This window comes from Pteronotus mesoamericanus, unplaced genomic scaffold (assembly GCF_021234165.1).
Source record: "Pteronotus mesoamericanus isolate MK-2021 breed Mesoamerican mustached bat unplaced genomic scaffold, CSHL_Meso_final contig_2, whole genome shotgun sequence".
NCBI lineage: Eukaryota > Metazoa > Chordata > Mammalia > Chiroptera > Mormoopidae > Pteronotus > Pteronotus mesoamericanus.
In genome coordinates, this window is record NW_026555084.1 from 14591912 (window position 1) to 14611601 (window position 19690).

Consider the following 19690-nt stretch of genomic DNA (forward strand, 5'->3'; position numbering starts at 1 on the left):
CTACAGGGAACAGAGCTTCCTGGCCCCAGTTTTGTACTTGAAGAACCTGGAACTCAGACACGAGTAATATGCCCAAAGTCACATAGCTAATGCGTGACAAAGTGGACTTGAATCCAAGTTTTGTCTGTGTGACTCCAAAACCTGTGTTCCGCCATTGTGTCACTCTGTCTCCAGGGACGCCCAATCAGAGCAGGATTACGGACTGAGGTTGGGCTTCTTTTGAAGGGGGTGGAGGTGATGTGCAGAACAGAAAGGCGCGGAGCCGGAATGTCCCCTTGGTGTCCACCCCTTCCCCCAGCTCAGCTCCTCATTGGCCTTACTGCGTCTGTCGGATAGAGTTGTTTGTTAGTCATACTTTTAAAAAGCAATATAGCCCCGGGCGGGTGGCTTAGATGGTTGGAGCGGCGTCCTGTACACCAAAAGGTTGAGGGTTCGATTCCCAGTTGGGGCACATACCTAGGTTTTGGGTTTGAGGCTTGATTCCTGGTCGGGGGCCTGTACGGGAGGCAACCAATTGATGTTTCTCTCTCAAATCCATGTTTCTCTCCCCCTCTCTCTCCCTTCCTTCCACTCTCTCTAAAATCAATAAACATGTCCTTGGGTGAAGATTAAAAAAAAATAATTTCCATAAAATGGAAAGTACTGGTTTTCCTTTCTCTCATTTTGAAAAGATTGTCTCACTTCCATCTTTGCCTCCCTGCTGGGGAGCTCATTAGCCCAGCCCCTTCTCCCTTTCCTTCCCCTTTCCAAACCAGCTACGTCCTCTTTTCACTTCTTTTAAGGTAATACACCTTGGTTTCTTTTTTAACTTTATTTTTCAATTACAGTTGCCATTCCGTATTACTTTGTATTAGTTTCAGGTGTGCAGCGTAGTGGTTAGACAATCATCTATTTTACAAAGCGGCCCCCCCGCCGCCCCCACCATGACTGTTTCATCAGAAAAAATTCCCAAGTCTTCACAGTGGCCTCAGGCATGGGTCCCCTGACCCCACGTCCTCCTGGAATCCCTGTCCCCATTTCCTGCTGCCCTGTCATCAGCCACACCGAGCTCCTTGGCCACACTGCATCCGGGGATCCACATGGCCCATGAGACCCCTGACCGCTGTCGCTCTCTCCCGACCAAGCTTTCTCTGCTTGCTCTCCCTAGTTTTTATCACATGCATGTGTAGTCCTCCCCATTACGGAGTAAGCTCCAGAAGAGCAGGATTGGAAACGCTTGTCCTTGCTGCTGTATCCTCAGTGCCGAGAGCAGTGCCTTATCACAGTGGACGCTAAGGAAGTGCTTATCGGCTGATACAGGACCCATAGCCCTTCAGATGTTGCAGCAGGTGACCGGGAGCCCCCCGAGTCTTCTCATGTGCAGACCGCCAAGCCCTGGGTTCTGGAACCGATGACTTGGAAAGAGAGCAGCCACGGTGCAGGTGGCATGGACTTTCTGGAATCTGGACTTTGTTGAATTTGATTCTAAGTTGTGTGACCTTGATCGAATTATTTAGCCTCCCCGAGCAGCACCCCTCCTCAGTGTCCTCCTCTTTAAGGAAGGGGCGTCTGCCATTGGGAAGGGTCGCTGTGAGGACTGAGCAAAACCTTACCTGGGAAGGTGCTCTGCCGGGCCTGGAAGAGTCGCGCGGTCAGCGGTCGTGGCCTCTCTCCCCTGGGGTTTCAAGTCCCTTTCCTATCTGGTGTGAGTGCCTGGACACCGGCTAGTCTAGCCATTGTCCTCTGAAGAACTCCTCTGGCCCTGAGCCAGGTTTGGGGGCGTCATTTAACCTGAAAGGCTGGAGGCAGCTGGAAAAGAGCTGAAGGAATGTATTCTCCCTTGGGAGGAAGGAGGGTGAGCAAGTTTGGGGGAAAGAACGGAGGGGAACAGAGTGCAAAGGAGTCTCATGGGGTCTCTTTCTTCTCCACAGTGTTGTCTGCTGCAGAACCTGAGACCATGGCCAAGCCAGCACAGGTAAGGAGCCTCTCCCCTCCTGAGAGCTGGGCTCTGCCTCCACGGGCCTGCGCTCCCAGAGTCACTCGGTGCGCCGCACAGATACCTGGTACCTTCAGCTTGAGAGGAGCAGGAGAGGTTTGCAGGCTTTGTCGCCCCTGTTACAAGTCACAGCTCTTTCAGACGAGTGGCTCATGGCAACATACAGCAGATGGAATGTGGATTGGTGCTCGTGACGGCGGAGCTCAGGCCTTCAGGTCTGGCTGGATCCAGCGGCCAGACTGATCGTGTCAGGATTCTGCCTCTGAACTGGGATTCTTCTGAGTGGCTTCATTCTTGAGCCAGCCCCTCCCTGGTTTGGCACACTAGTCACCAGCAGCTCCAGGCCTTCATTCTGCTTCCTGGTCAGCCGGGAGGAAACAATGTAATTTATTCCCCATGATTCCAGGGAAAGTCAGAGGTTTGGTTCTCATTGGCTGGGCCTGGATAACTTGGATCCAGACAGTGGAGTTGGTTGCACCTGAACTCCATGGCCCAAGAATGGTTTCCCCAGGAAGGGAAATGGGTCCTGGGCAGGCAGAAGCCCTGGAGGGTCCTCTCTGCTCTGGAGTTTCCCTGTCATGTGCTTTTGGAATTCAGTTCCCCTGGCTTAGGAGACCCCCGTCTTTCATGCTGTGTGACCACTTGGCTGGGCAGTAGAATTTGAGGTGTAACCAGAGCATTTACTCCTGTGTGTGGCCAGGATTGGGTTCTGTCCTGGGTGAGAGCTGGGTGTCATGGTGCTAGAGTTTGCCTGAGATGGCGCGCTGTTTGCAGGCTTTAGAGAGAGACATGCACACTACGTCGTCATTGCAACGATGGAATCGAAAAGGGAGAATACAGCTCAGGGACACCCGACTTGGCCCCTTTTGTTCCTCACTTCAATCACAGAGCTTCTGGCCGCAGACATACTAACACAGAAACTGTGTGACCTTGGCTGAGTTCCTTACCCTCTCTGGGCCTCAGTTTCCATTGCGAAGTGATTGAGTTCAGTGAAAACTAAACTCTGTCCCTGTCTTCATGACTTGCCACCCAACGAAGAGCACAGTGTACCATGTAAAACAGGACCAGTACACGCTAATGAGTCCTAGCTTTGGCCGCCCTGACAGCGTCTGGAGTATACCTTACCCAAGTGGCCTGGGTGACCAGCAGGAGACAGTATTAGTGGTTATTGGCAAAGACCCAGGGCAGAGCTTTTGCTGTTCCCCATTTCCCATATGTACTCATTCTCTGAGTACTTCCTGAGCGGCATTCGAGTTGCAAGGTCCTGGGTGGCTGAAGTGGACCGACCAGGCCCTGGGAGATCAAAGGGGCCAGGACCGAGGGCCCAGATCTTTGGACTCCTCGTCCAGTGCTCCAGACCCCTGGTCCCTGTCATGGGTCAGGAGACAGTAGACATCCTGCAAGTGAGAGTCCCAGGGTAGCAGAGCCTCAGGGGTCCCTGGTCCAGTGGGATGAGTTGGAATCCCCCATGCGCGGGTCTCATGCTCTGGAGGGGCTGTAAAGGAGCTCTGGGGGCGCACAGGTGGAGGGAACGGGGGCAACTGCCTGGGGAAGCTGCCCAGAAACACGAGGGGTGGAGATGTCTAGGCAGAGGGGATGCTGGAGCAGGAGGCCTGGAGGGAGAGAGTGGCGTGTGTGCAGGCAGCGACAGTAATTTGGCACGCTCGGAGGACAAAGGCTTAGGGCGGGGAGGATGTTGCAGAAGACAATACTACAGGAGTGTGACAAACGTCTTCCCCACTTGATGTTAGCCAAAAGGCAGAGGAGCCATACAGAGGTCTTGCAAGGTTGTGTCTGCTGCTCCCAATTATTAGCACCTTCGCTCTGCTGCTGGTGTGCCCCCTTGCCAACACACATGTGCACACGCGCAGAACAAGCTGCTCCCTCTTTTCTCGGGTCCAGATCGCCCCCAGTTACTTCTACTGTGATGATTGTGCTACTGCTATCCTCCCTCTCTTTCTGTTCAGAAGAGGGGAACTTGAAGCCCAAAGACGTGAAGAAATAGTGTGGTTTCCCAGGGGGATGGCTCTGTGGCCTCCATTACACAGCATGCCTGGTTTGAACGTGATGGTCAGCATAAGAGCACTTTGAGGATAGGGCAAGGGGGCCAGGAGCTGGTGTCTGGAATTCCAAGAGGTGCAGAGACGAGGACCTGGGTCAGGTCTGATCAAGGCAGCTCTCAGGCAGACTTCTGGCTGGCAGCCTTCTCTCTGGGTGATGCCACTTCTGCTCTTGAGAGGCCCTGGGGCTCCTACTCCAGCAGCCGCCTGGATGGAGCCCAAGACCTCAGAGCCCCAGAGTTCAGGCTGCTTACCAGCTGGCATCAGGACCTGCTGAATATTTCAAGGTGGAAAGTCCCTTCACCTTTGTTCTCCCCTCCCCTCGACCGTGGGCACCTGAGGCCAGGAACCTGTCTGCCGGAGGAGAACTGGGGACAGCTGCACAGGTAGCACTTGGAGAAGCAGAATTCACTAGCGTGGTATGACAGTGACCGATGGTGGCACACCTGAGCCTGGATGATTTGAAGGACTGTCTGTGTCTCTAAATGTGACCAGGGCTGAAGCTCCCCGCGTCCCCCTCTTCCAGTGGCGGTGATCCGGTGGGGTCCTGGGATAGCGAATGTGGCTGGCAGTCCCCCAGAAGACTTTACCATCGTTGTGCAAGGACGCACGGCGGAGACTGGCCCTGCTGCTCGCTAAGCCTGTCTCTAAGGGAACATTTTGATTGAGCCTGCTGTCCGTCATTAGACTTACCTCCCCCCAGGATGCAGCCCCTGCCCCAAACACTGCCTTGACCACCCAAGTGTATGGGGGAGAGAAGGTGGAGATGGGAGAGTAGCAACAGGAGAGGGTGGTCAGCTCGCGGCTGTCGCGGAGACCTCTGCCCTTTCATGCTGGGGACACGCTACTGTTTTCTCTTTGTTCGCTACTGGCCGACTGCCCTGAGCACTGAAGCATCTGGGCTTGCTTGAATGCTGCTCGCTCTTGCTTCCAGGCCTCTGCCGTGCCGTTTTCTCTGTATGAAGCCCTACGCCACCCTCACCCCCATCCCTCTTGGGGCCAGCTGTTACTCACCCTTTAGGACGCAGCTTAGATGTCACCTCCAGGAAGTCTTCAGTCTGCTCGGAACATACTTGGTCATCATCCATTCACGCACCCATTCATCTAGGAAACATGCGTGGAGTGAGTGTCTTGTGCTCAGCCCTGTGCTAGGAATACATCAGTGAGCAGGACAAACACTCACAGAGCTTTCTAGAGGGAGTATCTCTTCTCTGTTCCCAGTATTTGGCATGTGTTACTCATTCCCTCTCTGCCCAGTGCTGTGATCAGGTTGCAAGGGATTCACGGATGGCGGGAAGAGGACCGTGTCCCTTTCTGGTCACCTGCCCTGTCAGAACTTTAAATAGCAACCCTACGCCCACGCGTGCATACCTCACAGGAGCCAGCAACAGCAGACGTAAACCAAAGAGCGTCCAAGTGCCTGGCTGGGTCCACAGTGCGGGCACTGGGAGACTCAGGAGCTGATCGGAGGCATGTTTCAGCCTGTCCACGTCCTCCTCCAAGACACAGTCTATGTGGGCCACCCCCACCGCTTCCACGAAGCCTTCCCTGGTTCCCTCCCCCAGCTGGACTTGACCTCTGCTGTTTCCCCACATTGCTTTGCCTCTGTCTTAGGTATTTACTACAAGCTTTATGCTAATGTGTGTGCTTGTCTCTCTTCACCACTGGGTCAGAAGCTTATGAAAGACAGAGTTGGGCCTTCTTCCTGAATCTGTAGCTTGTGACATCACACCTGGCCCAGGTCAAGTGCCCTGCCCCCCAGCTGGGCACTCAGGGCCTGGGACCCCAGCACCTTCGGCTCTCACAGCTCTGCGCGCTCGCTCTCCTGGACCCCATGCTTCTCGGGCCCTGTAGTTGACCCACATCAGACTTTCCTGTGAACCAGCCTATTGTGCATTCAGGTTCCATGTCTGAGATCCTCCAGCTCTGCCTCCTGCCCCTTTGCCCCGAGAACCCAGCCAGCTTGTCCTCAGATACCAGTTCACAGCTCAGTTTACTGGTCCCAGAGGGGCGGCGCGTTGTCTTGGCTTTGATACTATGGGTGGCTCTGGGCCATCCAGGCCAAGACCCCCATCCCAGAAACTGGCAGCTGTGGGGCTTCTGGAGCCAGAGAGCAGAGGGGAGCAGGCCAGAGAGCTGGGTTCCAGTGACCTGGCTTCCCTTCTTGGGGCTCGGTTCCTTTGCTCCTGTGAAGAAGATTGTCTTAAGTGCTTCTCCAAGTTGCTAAAATAATCACAATGGAGGCAAAAGGGCTTTTTAAGTCTGAAAGTGCCATAAAAATAGGAGGGGCTCTTGCTACTCTTGCTGGGGTCATCTCCATGCCTGTACGCAGCCTGGCCTTTTCTCTCTCCTGGGTCCTGGGAAAGCGGTGCAGGGCCGTGGGCCTGGCTGAGCCCCCTCCCTCGGGCAGGGAAGAGGCACCGTCCTCGGGGCAGGTGGTGGTAGGAGGTACCTGGAGAGCCGCCGCCGCTGTGGCCCAGGCTTTCTGTGGTCAACGCGCAATTTTAGGGGATTGCAGCTTGGCGTGGACTCCGCCTGGGGCCAGGGTTGGGAGTGTGACCTGGGGTCGGGACGGGGAGCCCTGTTCTGGGCCAGGGTCAGGGCCAGGGTCAGCAGCTCACGCTCTGCTTTTTCTGCCCAGGGCGCCAAGTACCGCGGCTCCATTCATGACTTCCCTGACTTCGACCCCAGCCAGGACGCCGAGGCGCTGTACTCCGCCATGAAGGGCATCGGTGGGTGCCCGGCCGCGGGGAGTGGGGTCACAGGAAGGGGGTTGGGGGAACCCCCCATGTGGGCACATCCCAGAGCCCTTTTGGGGGTGGGGGTGAGATGGTAAGATGCCCTCATTCATTGTTTTGTCTCCTTTTTTAAAGTTTTCATAATGAAATAGTCCAGACCAATAATAAAAGCTTCCCCCACAGACCTGCCACCCAACTCGAGAAATGGCGCTTGCTTCCTCTTATGGCTGGAACCTCCTTGTAGGTCCTGCTGATAACCGTCTGGGGGTTGCCACTGCCCGGAATTCGGTTCTCACTCTTCTCTTTTATTTTCTTTGTTGAAAGAACCCCGTCCGGGCACCTGAGCCTTTCTAAGCCAGACTCCTTGTGAGACCTTGGGAGAGTCCTTGCCCCCAATCCGGGCCTCAATTTCCTTATTTGTGTGATGAGGAGCTGAATGGCGGGCCCCCTGAGATCACATACTGCGGGGGCTATGAACCCTCTTAGTGGGGGCTCGACAGGTCCCCATAGATCCCCCTCTGTGATGCCACTACCTCGTGAGTAGAAGGATAATGCCAAGGACTGCAGGGAGCAGCCCTGGGGGGCTCCCTGGAAGCAAGAAGGTGTAGGGTGACGGTGCCCTGTCCTCTTCCAGGCAGCGACAAGGAGGCCATACTGGAGCTGATCACGTCCCGGAGCAACAGGCAGAGGCAGGAGGTCTGCCAGAGCTACAAGTCCCTCTATGGCAAGGTAACCGTGGCAACCAGGGGGCAGGGCTGGGGGGCTGGGGGAATGATTTCATTCACCCATGTGTTCCTTCAGGGTCTTTCCTGTGTGTTTTATTCCAGGTCAGCCACTGGGCTGGCACTTTTGGCCTCTTTGTCTCTTCCCTTCAGTCAGAGACCATTCAGCCACAAGCTGCCTAGAGCACCTGCCGTGTGCTGGGCACTGTGCGGGTGTCAGGGCCACGCGGGTGAACTAGGCCTGGGAGGGAGGTGTCAGCCCCGTGGACTCACAGATCCTGGGAGAGAGACACAATAAACAAGTAAATGAACAATGGGAGGGAAGAGGTAGGACGCTGTGGGCTGGAACGCACCGCCCCTTACTAGCTGCGTGACTTTGGGCAGGTTCCCAGATCCCTTGACGCCTGCTTCTTCTTTGGGTTGATGACAGCACATAGCTCCACGCATGACAATTAAATATTACTTAGCCCAGAGCCTACACAGAGTACGTGCTCATTAAATAAAATTCTTATAACTGCTCTCCCCTGCCCCTGTCCCCGTCAGGACCTCATTGCAGACTTGAAGTATGAGCTGACCGGGAAGTTTGAACGGCTGATTGTGGGTCTGATGAGGCCACTTGCCTACTGTGATGCCAAAGAAATTAAAGATGCCCTCTCGGTAAGAACTGTGGATGGGTGGGTGGATGTGGGGGGGTGTGGGCGTGGTTAAGGGAAGATTCTGGCTTCTCCAGCAAGTGTTCCGTGAGCCCTGCATTCACGCGTGGGTGGGCCCTGCTTCAAGAGGCGGCTTGCACAGGCCCTATCTCAGAGGGGTACCACAGTCTCCTTCAGGGGGACAGAGGTGGGACAGCTGTCAGGGTGAGGCAGACCCCATGAAAGGGGTCCCTTGGCCCAGACACCCACACCAGCAGCTACCAGTCCTGAGGAGGCAGCATGTAAGGACATGGAGACAAACTGTATCCAATACCCAAAGGCCAGCGGGATACTAAAGGAGGTTAGAAGGGCAAGCCCTGGGCTCAGGGTGGCTTAAGATGAGAGGATCCAGTTGGGCCCAAAAGCCTGGAGAGGATTTGGTTGATCAGAGTGGGAAGGTTCTTCCAGGCTGGAGAAAAAAGTGGCAGGAGAGGTTGTAGAGGGTGTTCAAGATGTGAGGAGCAGCTCAGTCTGCTTGAGGTGGTAGGTTCCTCCCAAGGAAGCAGGGAGGAGAGATCGGAAGCCCTTCGGTGTACCTCGCACTTTACCCTGGATAAAGTGCTGTGACCTTTGTCTCGGATGAGCTATTAGACATGAAGTCACTTCATAAACTGATCAACTTAGCGATGCGAGAGATCATTACATTCTCCATCTCCCCGTGAGGTTATAGAACAACTAGTAACTTCTCCATTTTACAGATGAGAAAGCTGAGACCCAGAAAGACAGAGTTTCTTAATGAGAGGTCACAAAGCAGGCTACAGGCAGAGGTGGGACTAGAACCCATGGCTTTCGATTCTTGGGGCAGTATTTCCCAATCGGTGCTTACGAGCTGCCGTAGGAGCCCCCTAAATGCTGGGCATTTTGTAGCTCTGGCTGTCCCAGGATCCCAGCCTGTGGCTGGTCACCTCCCATCCCAGCCCTTACCTGACTCGTGTGCCCCTCCTCTTCCTCCAGGGCATTGGCACTGACGAGAAATGCCTCATTGAGATCTTGGCTTCCCGGACCAATGAGCAGATCCACCAGCTGGTGGCAGCGTACAAAGATGGTGAGATGGGCAGGAGGGGCCGCTCAGGATTTTTAGATATGAAATGGGGGGTGATTGCAACGGTGGAGACCTAAGAACCTAGTCAGCCACCTTCTTTCCTCCTTCCCTTTCCTCTGTTTAACTGTCTGTCCATCCAGTAAGTATGGAGCCGGCCAAAAAGTCTGTCACATTTTTTCCGTACGGTCGCTCTGGTAGTGCTAGTCTTTAACTTCATTCGAAACAGTTTTGTTAGATTGTATTATGACAGCTGTCATATCAGCGTGCATTAAAAAAAAAAATCAGAATTGGTGAATTTTTGTGCATCTGTTTTAATATTGAAGATGGAAGGAAATATGCAGCATTTTTGGAATGTTATGCTTTATTTTTTCAAGAAGGGTAAAACCACAACTGAAATGCAAAAAAAGATTTGTACAGTATATGAAGAAGGTGCCATGACTGATTGAACGTGTCAAAAGTGTTTTGCTAAGTTTCTTGGCACTGCTGACATTGTGGCCAAATAATTCTTCGCTGTGGGGCTGTTTTATGTATTGGAAAATGTTTAACAGCGTCCCTGGCCTCTACCCACTAGAAGTCAATAGCAGGAGAGAGCTGACATACTCAGAATATGCAAATCAATAAAGTTACTGGTGAAAATGAAAAATGGGTCTTTTAATTTACAGAAAAAACATAATGGACTTTTTGGCCAAGCCAATACCAGTTCTGTGCTGGGCAGTGTGCCAGGTTCTCAGAGTACGGTGCGAGGCAAAATCCGTGTAGTCCCTGCCTCTCCGAGCTTGTAGACTAATGCGATAATGTGGGATACAAACAATAAACAGGCGAATATGATGACGTGCTTGTGTCATGAAGGAGACAAACGAGATAAGAATCACACTTTAACTGGGTAGGACCTGCCTCGCGCAGGTGGTCAGGGAAAGCCTGTGTTGGGAGGACATGAGAAGGAGCCAGTACAGTGAAGTGTGGGGAGGAGATCCTGGCAGCCTGAAGGACCAGCAGGTCCAAAGGCCCCAGGGCAGAAATGAGCCTGGCAGCCAGTGTGAGGCTGGAGCTGTGGAGGGCTGGGCGCAGGACGTTGTAGGCCAAGAGGAAGAGCTCGTGTTTTATTCTAAGTCCAGTGGGAAGCAGGGGAGCCTCCGGTCATATGTGGGCTTTCGGGTGGTTGCCCTTGTTGCTGTGGATTGGAGAGGGAGGGAGAGCAGACGCGGAGGGAAGGGTCAGAAGGCTGTAGCTGCTGTCCATGGGGAGTGACGATGGTCCCGGGGGAGGGTGGCACAGGTGAGGACAGAGAAGTGGACAGATTCCATTGCATCCCATCATGGATCAGTGCCAGGAACTCTGAAAACACACCCTGGGTCTTGCCATGCCGGTCCTGGGGACTGAGTTATGGGATCTGTGAGCAATATCTGATTCTTTGGGGCCAGCAGGGACCTTCCTCCTGGGTCCCCGGGGTCTCCTGGGTACGGAACTAGAGCTTGTGTTCTGACCTTGCAGCCTACGAGCGAGACCTGGAGGCTGACATCATTGGCGACACGTCTGGCCACTTCCAGAAGATGCTCGTGGTCCTGCTCCAGGTTGGTTCACTTGGGGCCCTTCCTGGAGCTCTCGACCGGCACGCAGGCAGAGGGCCGTGGGCACCTCCCTGTCCCCACAGACCCGGTAGCCTGTGAGGGGCTTCTTGGTGGCTCCTTGGGTGTAAGTCTTCATAGACTGTGGCCACTCCCTTCCCTTCTGCCCATTTTATCCTTGAATTTGAGATGGTTTCTCTCTGGCTCACCGGGTGTAGAATTTGAGTGTCCAGGTGTCTGCTCTGTTACCCTGGTTTGCGTAGGCAGGTGACCCCACATTCGCCTTTGCACACACCCCTCTCCCTTGTGCCCAGGAGTGGCCTCTCCCGGGACCTCTCTCCTCTCCCCACACGCACCCCTGCGCTCTCCAGGCCTCCCTCCTGCCACCGCTTCCCCAGCCAGGGCTGCGCATTCCTGGGGCTGCCTGCACGTCTGCTCCTCCCGCCCCCGAAAGCAGCACCTAAAACAGGCCGTAAAGAGGCTGCAAGCTGGGGTCCTCCGCTGAATTCAGCCTGCCGAGTTGAGATTTATCCCTTCGTTTTCCCACACAATGGGTTTTTTTTTTTAAATGTTTTTTAGTTACAAATAGAGAGATTTTGTCAGAAAACCAGATTTATGGGTTCTTTTGAATAATTGCAAGTCCTGGCAACAGCAGGCCTGCTTTTGCATGACTCGGCGTGCTGGAGAGTCGGTCTCAGCTGCCATTTCACCTGTACCTGTCCAGCCACATGGCCATCTCCGATCGCAAGCCCAGTGAGGACAGGCATCGAGATGCCCCAAACCCAGCTCCAAGGACCAAACCTTTAGGAAGCGTTATATACAAGTGTAAATTAAGCCACCTCTTTGCTTCTGTCACTTCCTCCCCCTCCCCATTTTATACCAGCTCTCCTGCTATTACCATGACAATCCACAGCCCATATTAAGCAGCTGGGGAATTATCAAAAATTTCAGGAGTAGGAAAGCATGACCTTTGCTCCCATTTTGAAAGGGCATGTTCTGGAGAGTTCCAGCTTGTACCTTAGAGTCCAGGATGTTGCTCTGACAACATCGGGTGCCAACGGGGCGGTGGCACAGCACAGAGTGTAAGCCCGCGGCTCTGTCTGCTTGGGCCCAGTCCCAAAGAGAACCAAGGGTTTGAGATTCTGAGAGGCACAGTACAGGGGGAAGAGGAAATAAGCATAGTTTGACCTCTGCCCACATAACCAACCAGCCCAGTAGGGTTGTCCCCTGTCCCCCAGAAGAGTCCTCCTCTGTCACGTGGGGCAGAAGGCCTGGGTGGAGCAACGAGTACCAATGGGATTTGGTGCCTTCACAGCTTATGGGCTCAGATCCTGATTGGTGAATTCTTGGGGTTAAGGTATGGGAGCCTCTACTAGAACACACACGGGGGCAGGGCTTGTGATATTGTCGGGGGCATCGGGAGCCATGCCAGGACTTGTGGCAGGGGCCCTGCCCTCAAGAGATGTTCTCAGTATTAGGTTCTGGCTTCCTCTGGGATGGGGGCACCTGGAAGGACACTCCCATTTGGCCCCAGCTCCAAGCATGAAGGGAAAAGCCGGTGGGAGGGACTATGATTCCGGACAAGATAGATGTTGCAGTCTTGATGGCAGTGGCTGCTGTTAGTCACTGCTCCTGGACACTTACGGGCCACCACAGTTTTCCCAGTGTTCCCTGTCTCTACCTGGCACCCAGGTCTTCCCCTGGCTCAGGTATTGGAACCACATGTCCCTGTCTCTCTGCCCAGGGCACCAGGGAGGAAGATGATGTAGTGAGCGAGGACTTGGTGCAACAGGATGTGAAGGTAAACAAGCCCCAATGGAGGTCCCAAGGCTCAGCGAGGGAGCCCTGGGAGAGGGGAAGGTTGGGGGCTGGGGAAGGGCTAGAGGCGAAGTCATTTGCATTAAATACCAGAAATGACTGACTCACAGCCATCACTTCTGTGGTGCTTTGCTAAAGAAAGGATTTCTGCTATCTTCCAAGCTACACAACAGAGGTAAAGTTGATGAGATGTATTTTGGAGCTTTCATCATTTTTTCATGTATTCAGTTAATTAACATTTGTTGAACACCTACTGTGTGCCAGACACTCTGCCAAGCATTGGGGAGTCACTAATGAACAAACTCAGACAGTACAGGGAGAGACAGGCTTATATTAATCACATGAACACCTTCTCCCTGGATACACTGTACCTTCTGGGTGTTTTCAGCCCCACTGTGTACCAGGAACACTGCAGGGGCAGATGCAGAGAATGCTGAGACACAGTCCCTGTCCTGGAGGAGTCCATGTCTGAATGATTTACGAAGAAATCATTGTATTATACAATGGGTCAAAGCTATAAACAAACGGAAAGCTATAGGATCCTAGAAGATAGAGGGGGGAGGGGAACGGAGCTCTGTCTGGGAGCATCAAGAAGTGCTTTGAGGACAAATAGGACATCTAATCTGGCACTTGAGGTTGAGTAGTTTTCCCAGAAAGAAAGAGTAAAAGGTATGTGCAAAGGTCCTGAGGCGACCAGTTCCTGGCGTGTTCAGGGATTTAGCATCAACTCTGAGTAGCATGGTCAGTGATTCCTATCCCTTGAGGTTTCCTCTTTCAGTTAGTCCCCTCTTTTCCCCTTCAGGACCTGTACGAGGCTGGGGAACTGAAATGGGGAACAGATGAAGCCCAGTTCATTTACATTTTGGGAAATCGTAGCAAGCAGCACCTTCGGTTGGGTAAGCACCAGAAGAGCCTACAGCTGCCCCCTTGGGGTTGTGCCAAGGATTCCATTCTCTTTTCCTTTTCTATTAGTAGAGCACGACAGCTATTTCTGCAGCAACCCTAAACTAGTCCCGATTTTATTAGTGGTTTATGTGGCCCTTCACCAAAGTCATTAACAGGGTGCTTGGCCCTGTCATCTAAATACCAGCCTGTCTTCATGTTGGAGCATGAGGTGTACACAGTCCATCACAGCACCCGCAGCCTGACAGCAGTGGCTGGCGATATGCATGACATGACCTCCCTGCCACCTCCCAAAGTACCAGCCCTACCTTCGTGTTGGCTCTCCCGCTCTGGCCACTGCGCCCTCCCCTTCCGATGTCCCTGATTGTCCTCAGTGCCGTGGGGACATTCCCGACATTCCCGACTCTCTGTCTCACTCAGTGTTCGATGAGTACCTGAAGACCACGGGGAAGCCCATCGAAGTCAGCATCAGAGGGGAGCTGTCCGGGGACTTCGAGAAGCTGATGCTGGCTGTGGGTATGTCCTGCTGTTGCATTGTGGGATCCCAGTGCAGGAACAAGGGGCTGAGTACAGAAAAGGGGATTTCCGTGGTATGGAGATGGAAAGGGGAGAGCCAGGTGGGCAGCGAACTCCACAGGTGTGGCCAGAACAGCTGGCTGAGGCTGGGGAGGCAGGGAGGCGAGCCTCAGGTGCTGAGTGTCTCCTGCTCCCTCCTTTGATGTCTGTGGTAGGACGAGGAGGGAGCCTTGGACCAGGGGTCAGGAAATAATGACCAGGAGAGCAGGCTTTGTGGAGCATGTAGTGTGTGCCAGGAACTGTGTTGAGGGCTTAATCTTGTAAAAGGACCCAGACAACAGGCCCATTTCCTGATTTCTTGATCCCCTGGGCTTGGGATACAAGGGGACAGACCTGGGATGCTCTGTGGCTGCAGGTTCTCAGGAACCGGGGTTCTTCCTGGGTTTGAACTTGAAGGCCCCTAAGGCATAAAGGCAGAGAAGGGGTCAGGTCACCCCGTCTTCCTTCTGAGGCAGCCAGGATGACTCTCTCTTCTTCTCCTCAGTGAAGTGTATCCGGAGCGTCCCGGAGTATTTTGCTGAAAGGCTCTTCAAGGCCATGAAGGTGCGTGATGGGTTTGATGTGAACAAGGCTGGGGGCAAGGGGGTCCCCGCCTACCCCTCCAGGACTGTGGGGACTCTTGAGCATGTCCTTGTGGTCCACTGGCCAAAAGGAGCCTCCAAGGATGGGCCACAGGTCAGAGTGAGGGCCCTTTGCCCCAGGTGAGCTCCAGAGCCTGGGATGCTGCCTGGTCACGCCTCCCACCAAACACCTGCCCTGTGACAGCCAGCACCCAATCCACGCAGCCAGGTGGGTCGGAGGCCACACTTTTAGAAAATAGCAATTAATCAAAACGTTGATATGGAGAGGACACAGGTAAATGGAAAGCACTTGGGCATTGTCTGCTGAGAGTCGTCACGCTCACTTGTGACCCAGAGATTTCACTCTGGTCGTGCCAACAACACTGCTTCCCAGGACTTTATGTACATGACACAGAGAAACCGAAGAGATTTCCATAGCACACAGGGTAAATGAACACGGGCGTTTGTTGCCAGAGGCCTTAGGCCCGAGGCCCCTGCGTGGCCACCCCACAAAGGCGGCAGACGGTAGCTGAGCCTGTGTCCTCCGGTGCCGGATTTGGGGCCGCAGCTTGACCCTGGCAAGGGGTTGGTGTGGTGTCCTAACAGTCACCTCAGTATTGTCTGTGTTAGGAAGACACTAGACTCAAGTGTCCATCAGGAGTAGCAGGAAAAATAAATACATAGTGGCCTAGTGACAAAGATCCAAACTGGGCCCTGGCCAGGTAAGTTGTTTAGAGCATTGTCCTGATACACCAAAGTTGCAGGTTCAGTCTCCCGTCAGGGCACATACGAGAAGCAACAACGAATGCATAAAGCAGTGGAAAAATAAACCTACGTGTGTGTCTGTCTCCCCTCCCCCTTTTCCCTCTCTTCCTTCCCCCACCTCTCTCCCCTGCAAATCAATTTAAAAAAAAAAAAAAGATACAAAATGTGCAAACCTCGCCCTGGCTCGGTGGCTCAGTTGGTTGGAGCATTAATCCCCATGGCCCAAGGCTGCGGGCTTGTTTCCTGGTCAGGGCACATATGGGGATCAGCCAATGATTACGTGAATCAGTGGAACAACAAATTGATGTTTCTGTCTTTCTCCCCCCTCCTCCTTTCTAAAATCAAAAATTAAAAAAATAAAAATAAAAATGAGCAAGCCAAAACAATGTATTGCTTAGAGGTACAAAGCTAGGTAAAATAAGGAGAGGCAAGGATGGGAGTGACGTGAGGGGGGAGGGGGGATAAAAGCAGGAGGGACGCACAGGGAGGGAACGGCCAATGTTCTGCTTCTCTTGTCCTTGACTGTAACGTTTTATTAGCAAAATTGTATTTTCAATAAGCTGGGGGCTGTCAGCCTCCTCTCAACTCCCTGTCCTCCCAAACCCACCTGTCTTCCAGGGCCTGGGGACTCGGGACAACACCCTGATCCGCATCATGGTCTCCCGCAGTGAGCTGGACATGCTGGATATTCGGGAGATATTCCGGACCAAGTATGAGAAGTCCTTGTACAGCATGATCAAGGTATGCGGAGCCGATGCACACGCAGAGGGCCCGAGGGCGTTCTGCCGAGACCCGGGGCTTGGGAACGACTGTCCCAGAAAGCTGGAGTCTCTTGGGAACTCCAGGAGCCCCTGCCTCATGGCACATTCAGGGAATTGAAGGCCATTCAGCAGAGAAGCAAGTGTTGGGCGGTGCCTGTGAGGGGTGAGGCCCGTGAGGCACCTCTTCGGAGGAAGGCAGGGCTGGGCCCTGCGGGGCCCGCAGGCTGAATCCAAGACGAGGGCTCCATCCCCAGGGTGGTGAGAATTCAGTCTCCTGGAGGAAGGGGGCGACCCTGAAGGACACAAATCAGTTCATTCGGGACCCCTTGGCCCTGGGCCAGTTGGTGACTCCGGGGTGTCCAGCTTGAGACTTGATCAAGAGACAGATGTAGACTTGGGGTTCTTTTCTTCTTTTTGAGGGTGAATGGGATAAGGCTTTCTGAGTTCAAGCTGTGTTCTCCAAAGTATATTTCTAAAGAGGAATTTTATAAGCATTATGTGCAAAAAGGTTTCATGGGGAAGTGTTTGGAAAAGACTAGAATAAGCAAAGATAAGCCAATTTCTTTATCTCAGAACTTCTCATAGCTTTTAATATGTTAGGTCCATTATGAGGCTCCAGGAGGGATACAGAATATGCCACATCTATCAAATGTCCATTTGTTTATTTCTCGCCTTTCCCCATGTTTCTGTTCCCGGAGCCCTGTTTTCAGGGACTGTTTTCCCTTGGGGAGGCTGGGCTGGGGGTCATCTGGTGGTCGCGGCCGGCTCACACTGGCTCAGCAAGCAGAGCAGTGAGCATCTCTTCTAAACTTCACATTCTGTGAAATCACATCGGTAGCTTGCAATTGTCTGTTGGAAGCCCAGGGCCTGGCAGAAGTAAGGCCTGCTTGGGTGTGGTCGTAGGGTAATAACATGGGTGAAATCATTTATAGTTTTAATTGGAACATTTCACCTAAAATGTCATATGGTGTCCTTGAGTGTGTTATTGTTGTGTAACAGAATTACCTGCTTATGATGTTGTAATAAAAAAGAGTAATTATTTGTGCTGGACCCTGTATTTACACCACAAAAATTGGCAAATGCTACAAATCAGGGCTTTCTCCGCGCATGCCGCCCCCCTATTCCCGAGACCCATTTGTTAAATACTTACCAGCACGCCCTTCTTTGGTGGTCTCAGTCACCCCTAGACAGGAGGAAAGTCAGGGCCACTATGAAGAAATGTTTAGCCTTCCCCTGTTTGGAGCCCTTCAGAACCTTCCCCCTTTGTCTGAGAGGACCCCAGGGTTGGGTGAGAGGTAACCTTTCTCTCTTTCCTTCTCCCCAGAATGACACCTCCGGCGAATACAAGAAAGCTCTGCTGAAGCTGTGTGGGGGGGATGACGAGTAAGTGGCTCCTGGGCCCGGGGGAGGGGCCTTGCAGGGTGGCAGGCCAGGACTCTCCTGGCCGTCATCCTAACGGGTGGATTGCTGAGCTTGGGGATCCCTCCCAGGCAGGAGCTCCACGCAGGCGAATGCCTGAACGTCTCCGTGTGTGTGACCATGAACGTGGTCTCTCGTACCTGGAGATGTCTGCTCTTGTGAACTTGGAAAGTCAGTCTGGGGGTGTGGGCCAGGGCCTGCTACTTCATAGCTGCTTCTCAGTTTCATCATTCATTCAATGGCAAAAGCACAGACGCCTGCTCTCCCTACTCATGACTCAGCATGTTTGTGCTAAGCACCTCCATGGGAAGCACCCGTGATGTCTACAGCCGAGGAAGGCACACTGGCCATAGATACGGGGCAGTCCTGTGGTGGGGAAGGAACACGAGCCTATGACAGCACTTAGAGGTGCATCGCCCAGACTGGGGGAGGCTCCCGAAGATAATGAGGCTGAGACCCAAGAAGGAAGCAGAGGCAGCTGGCGGTGGAGACAGGGTCTGGGGAAGAGTGTGTGGGGTGGAGGAAAGGTCCTGGTTCGTTGGTGTAACTGAGGTCGCGCTTTTGTAGGATGCTGGGAACAAAGATGAGGCCAGCGGGGAGCAGGGCCTGGGGGCCTCTTCCTGTCAAATGACCTTCTCCTTGGGGTAGTGGGAGCCATTGGAGCACGACTTGGCCAGATTTGTGTGCTCCGGGGGGGACTATAGGTACTGAGATTTCCCTTCTGGGGCTTCTGAGGATCCAGTTAAGTAAGGGCTACAGGACCTCCTGGTACCGCTTTGGTTAAGAGCCGCGGGGGCTGAGTTAGTTCAGCGTTTGCTGAGTGCCTGTAATGCCCAGGTGCCCTGCAGAGGGAGCTGTAGAGGTGGTGTGGCTATAAACTGGTCACCTACTTGTTTGAGAGACTGGAACAGGCAGGAATCACTCGAATTACAGGGAAGAGAGGGGAGGTTGAAGGATGGGAGAAATGCTGTCCTGATTGGGACCCAGGGCCAGGAAGGCTGTTGGGCACTGCCAGCCTTGCACGGGGGTCTCAAGGGAGGGCCCTGAAAAGTGGAGTGAGGGGTCTGGTGGATGGATGAGGCATAGGCTGGGGAGAAGGCGGACAGGTTTACTTAAAGCGTGTGTGTTTGCATGCATGTCCGCGTGTGTGTTTTGTGTGTTGTATGGGTAGAATGGTGCCAACGGTGACTTTCCCCCCATCCTCTCCCCAACCCCCTCCATTCCAGTGCTGCTGGCCAGTTCTTCCCGGAAGCAGCGCAGGTGGCCTATCAGATGTGGGAGCTTAGTGCAGTGGCCCGAGTAGAGGTCAGACGCTCCCCACCTCCCGCTTGACCTGTTGACCACAAGCTTCCACTCTTCTGCTCGCACCTGCACCTTCCTGCTGTTCTGGTTAGCCCCCAGCTGCCCCCTGGTGGCCAGCCTGAGACATTAGTTCTCGCATCTGAAGCTTTCTTTCCTCCTCGGAGTGCTGATTTGGGGGTGGGCACTCTAGGGTGGTCATCTGCTTCCTACATTTACTTCTAACACGCCGGGAAGTGTTCTGGCACACTCCCTACTAACCGGGCTGGTTCCGTTAGGCGCCTGTCCCATCCTGGCCTAAGCCAAGGTCCAATGCTTGGGCTTAGGACGCCTGAAAGCTGAGGACAGGTGGGCACCCGGGGGGCACTGGAAGATTCAAGGTTGTCCTGACCATCCTCAGACCCAGACTCCACAAAGGGTGAGAGTGGAAGTTTTCACAGAAGTGCTTGGAGAAACCATTCCAGAGATTGGAAGCACTTGGTCCACCAAAAATCTTTGGAACCTTGGATACTAGGCAGGCCCCGGCTTCTCCCTGAGCCTCTGTCTCCATCTTTAAAACAAGGGTGTTAGACGTGGCCGTCTCGGTGCCCTTGAAGGACTCTTCAGCTCTGATGTCTTAGGACAGTGTTTCCCAAATTGTAAGGCAAGAACTGTCACAACATACGATCTTAACTTATATCAGACGTTAGTTTGGGGGAGGGGGACCTCCATGGCTAACCTCCATTAAATAACATTGAACCTCACGTGGTGAGAAAGCTCCTCCTTTTCAGTCTCTTCAGTCTTTCTGATAATGTC

General features: G+C 53.5%; 1 protein-coding gene across 2 annotated transcripts in view; it reads left to right on the plus strand.

Moving 5' to 3' along the window:
• ANXA6 (annexin A6) overlaps positions 1-19690 on the plus strand; it is a 48225-nt gene that overhangs the window by 9011 nt on the left and 19524 nt on the right. For both annotated transcript variants that reach the window (XM_054568153.1, XM_054568156.1), the window contains exons 2-14: positions 1911-1954; positions 6677-6767; positions 7408-7502; positions 8039-8152; positions 9142-9232; positions 10721-10800; positions 12539-12595; positions 13415-13508; positions 13936-14031; positions 14576-14634; positions 16035-16157; positions 17502-17560; positions 18823-18901. In XM_054568153.1, the coding sequence (XP_054424128.1) occupies positions 1937-1954; positions 6677-6767; positions 7408-7502; positions 8039-8152; positions 9142-9232; positions 10721-10800; positions 12539-12595; positions 13415-13508; positions 13936-14031; positions 14576-14634; positions 16035-16157; positions 17502-17560; positions 18823-18901 (1056 nt within the window). In that variant the 5' untranslated portion in view covers positions 1911-1936. The remainder of the gene's footprint in view (positions 1-1910; positions 1955-6676; positions 6768-7407; positions 7503-8038; positions 8153-9141; positions 9233-10720; positions 10801-12538; positions 12596-13414; positions 13509-13935; positions 14032-14575; positions 14635-16034; positions 16158-17501; positions 17561-18822; positions 18902-19690) is intronic.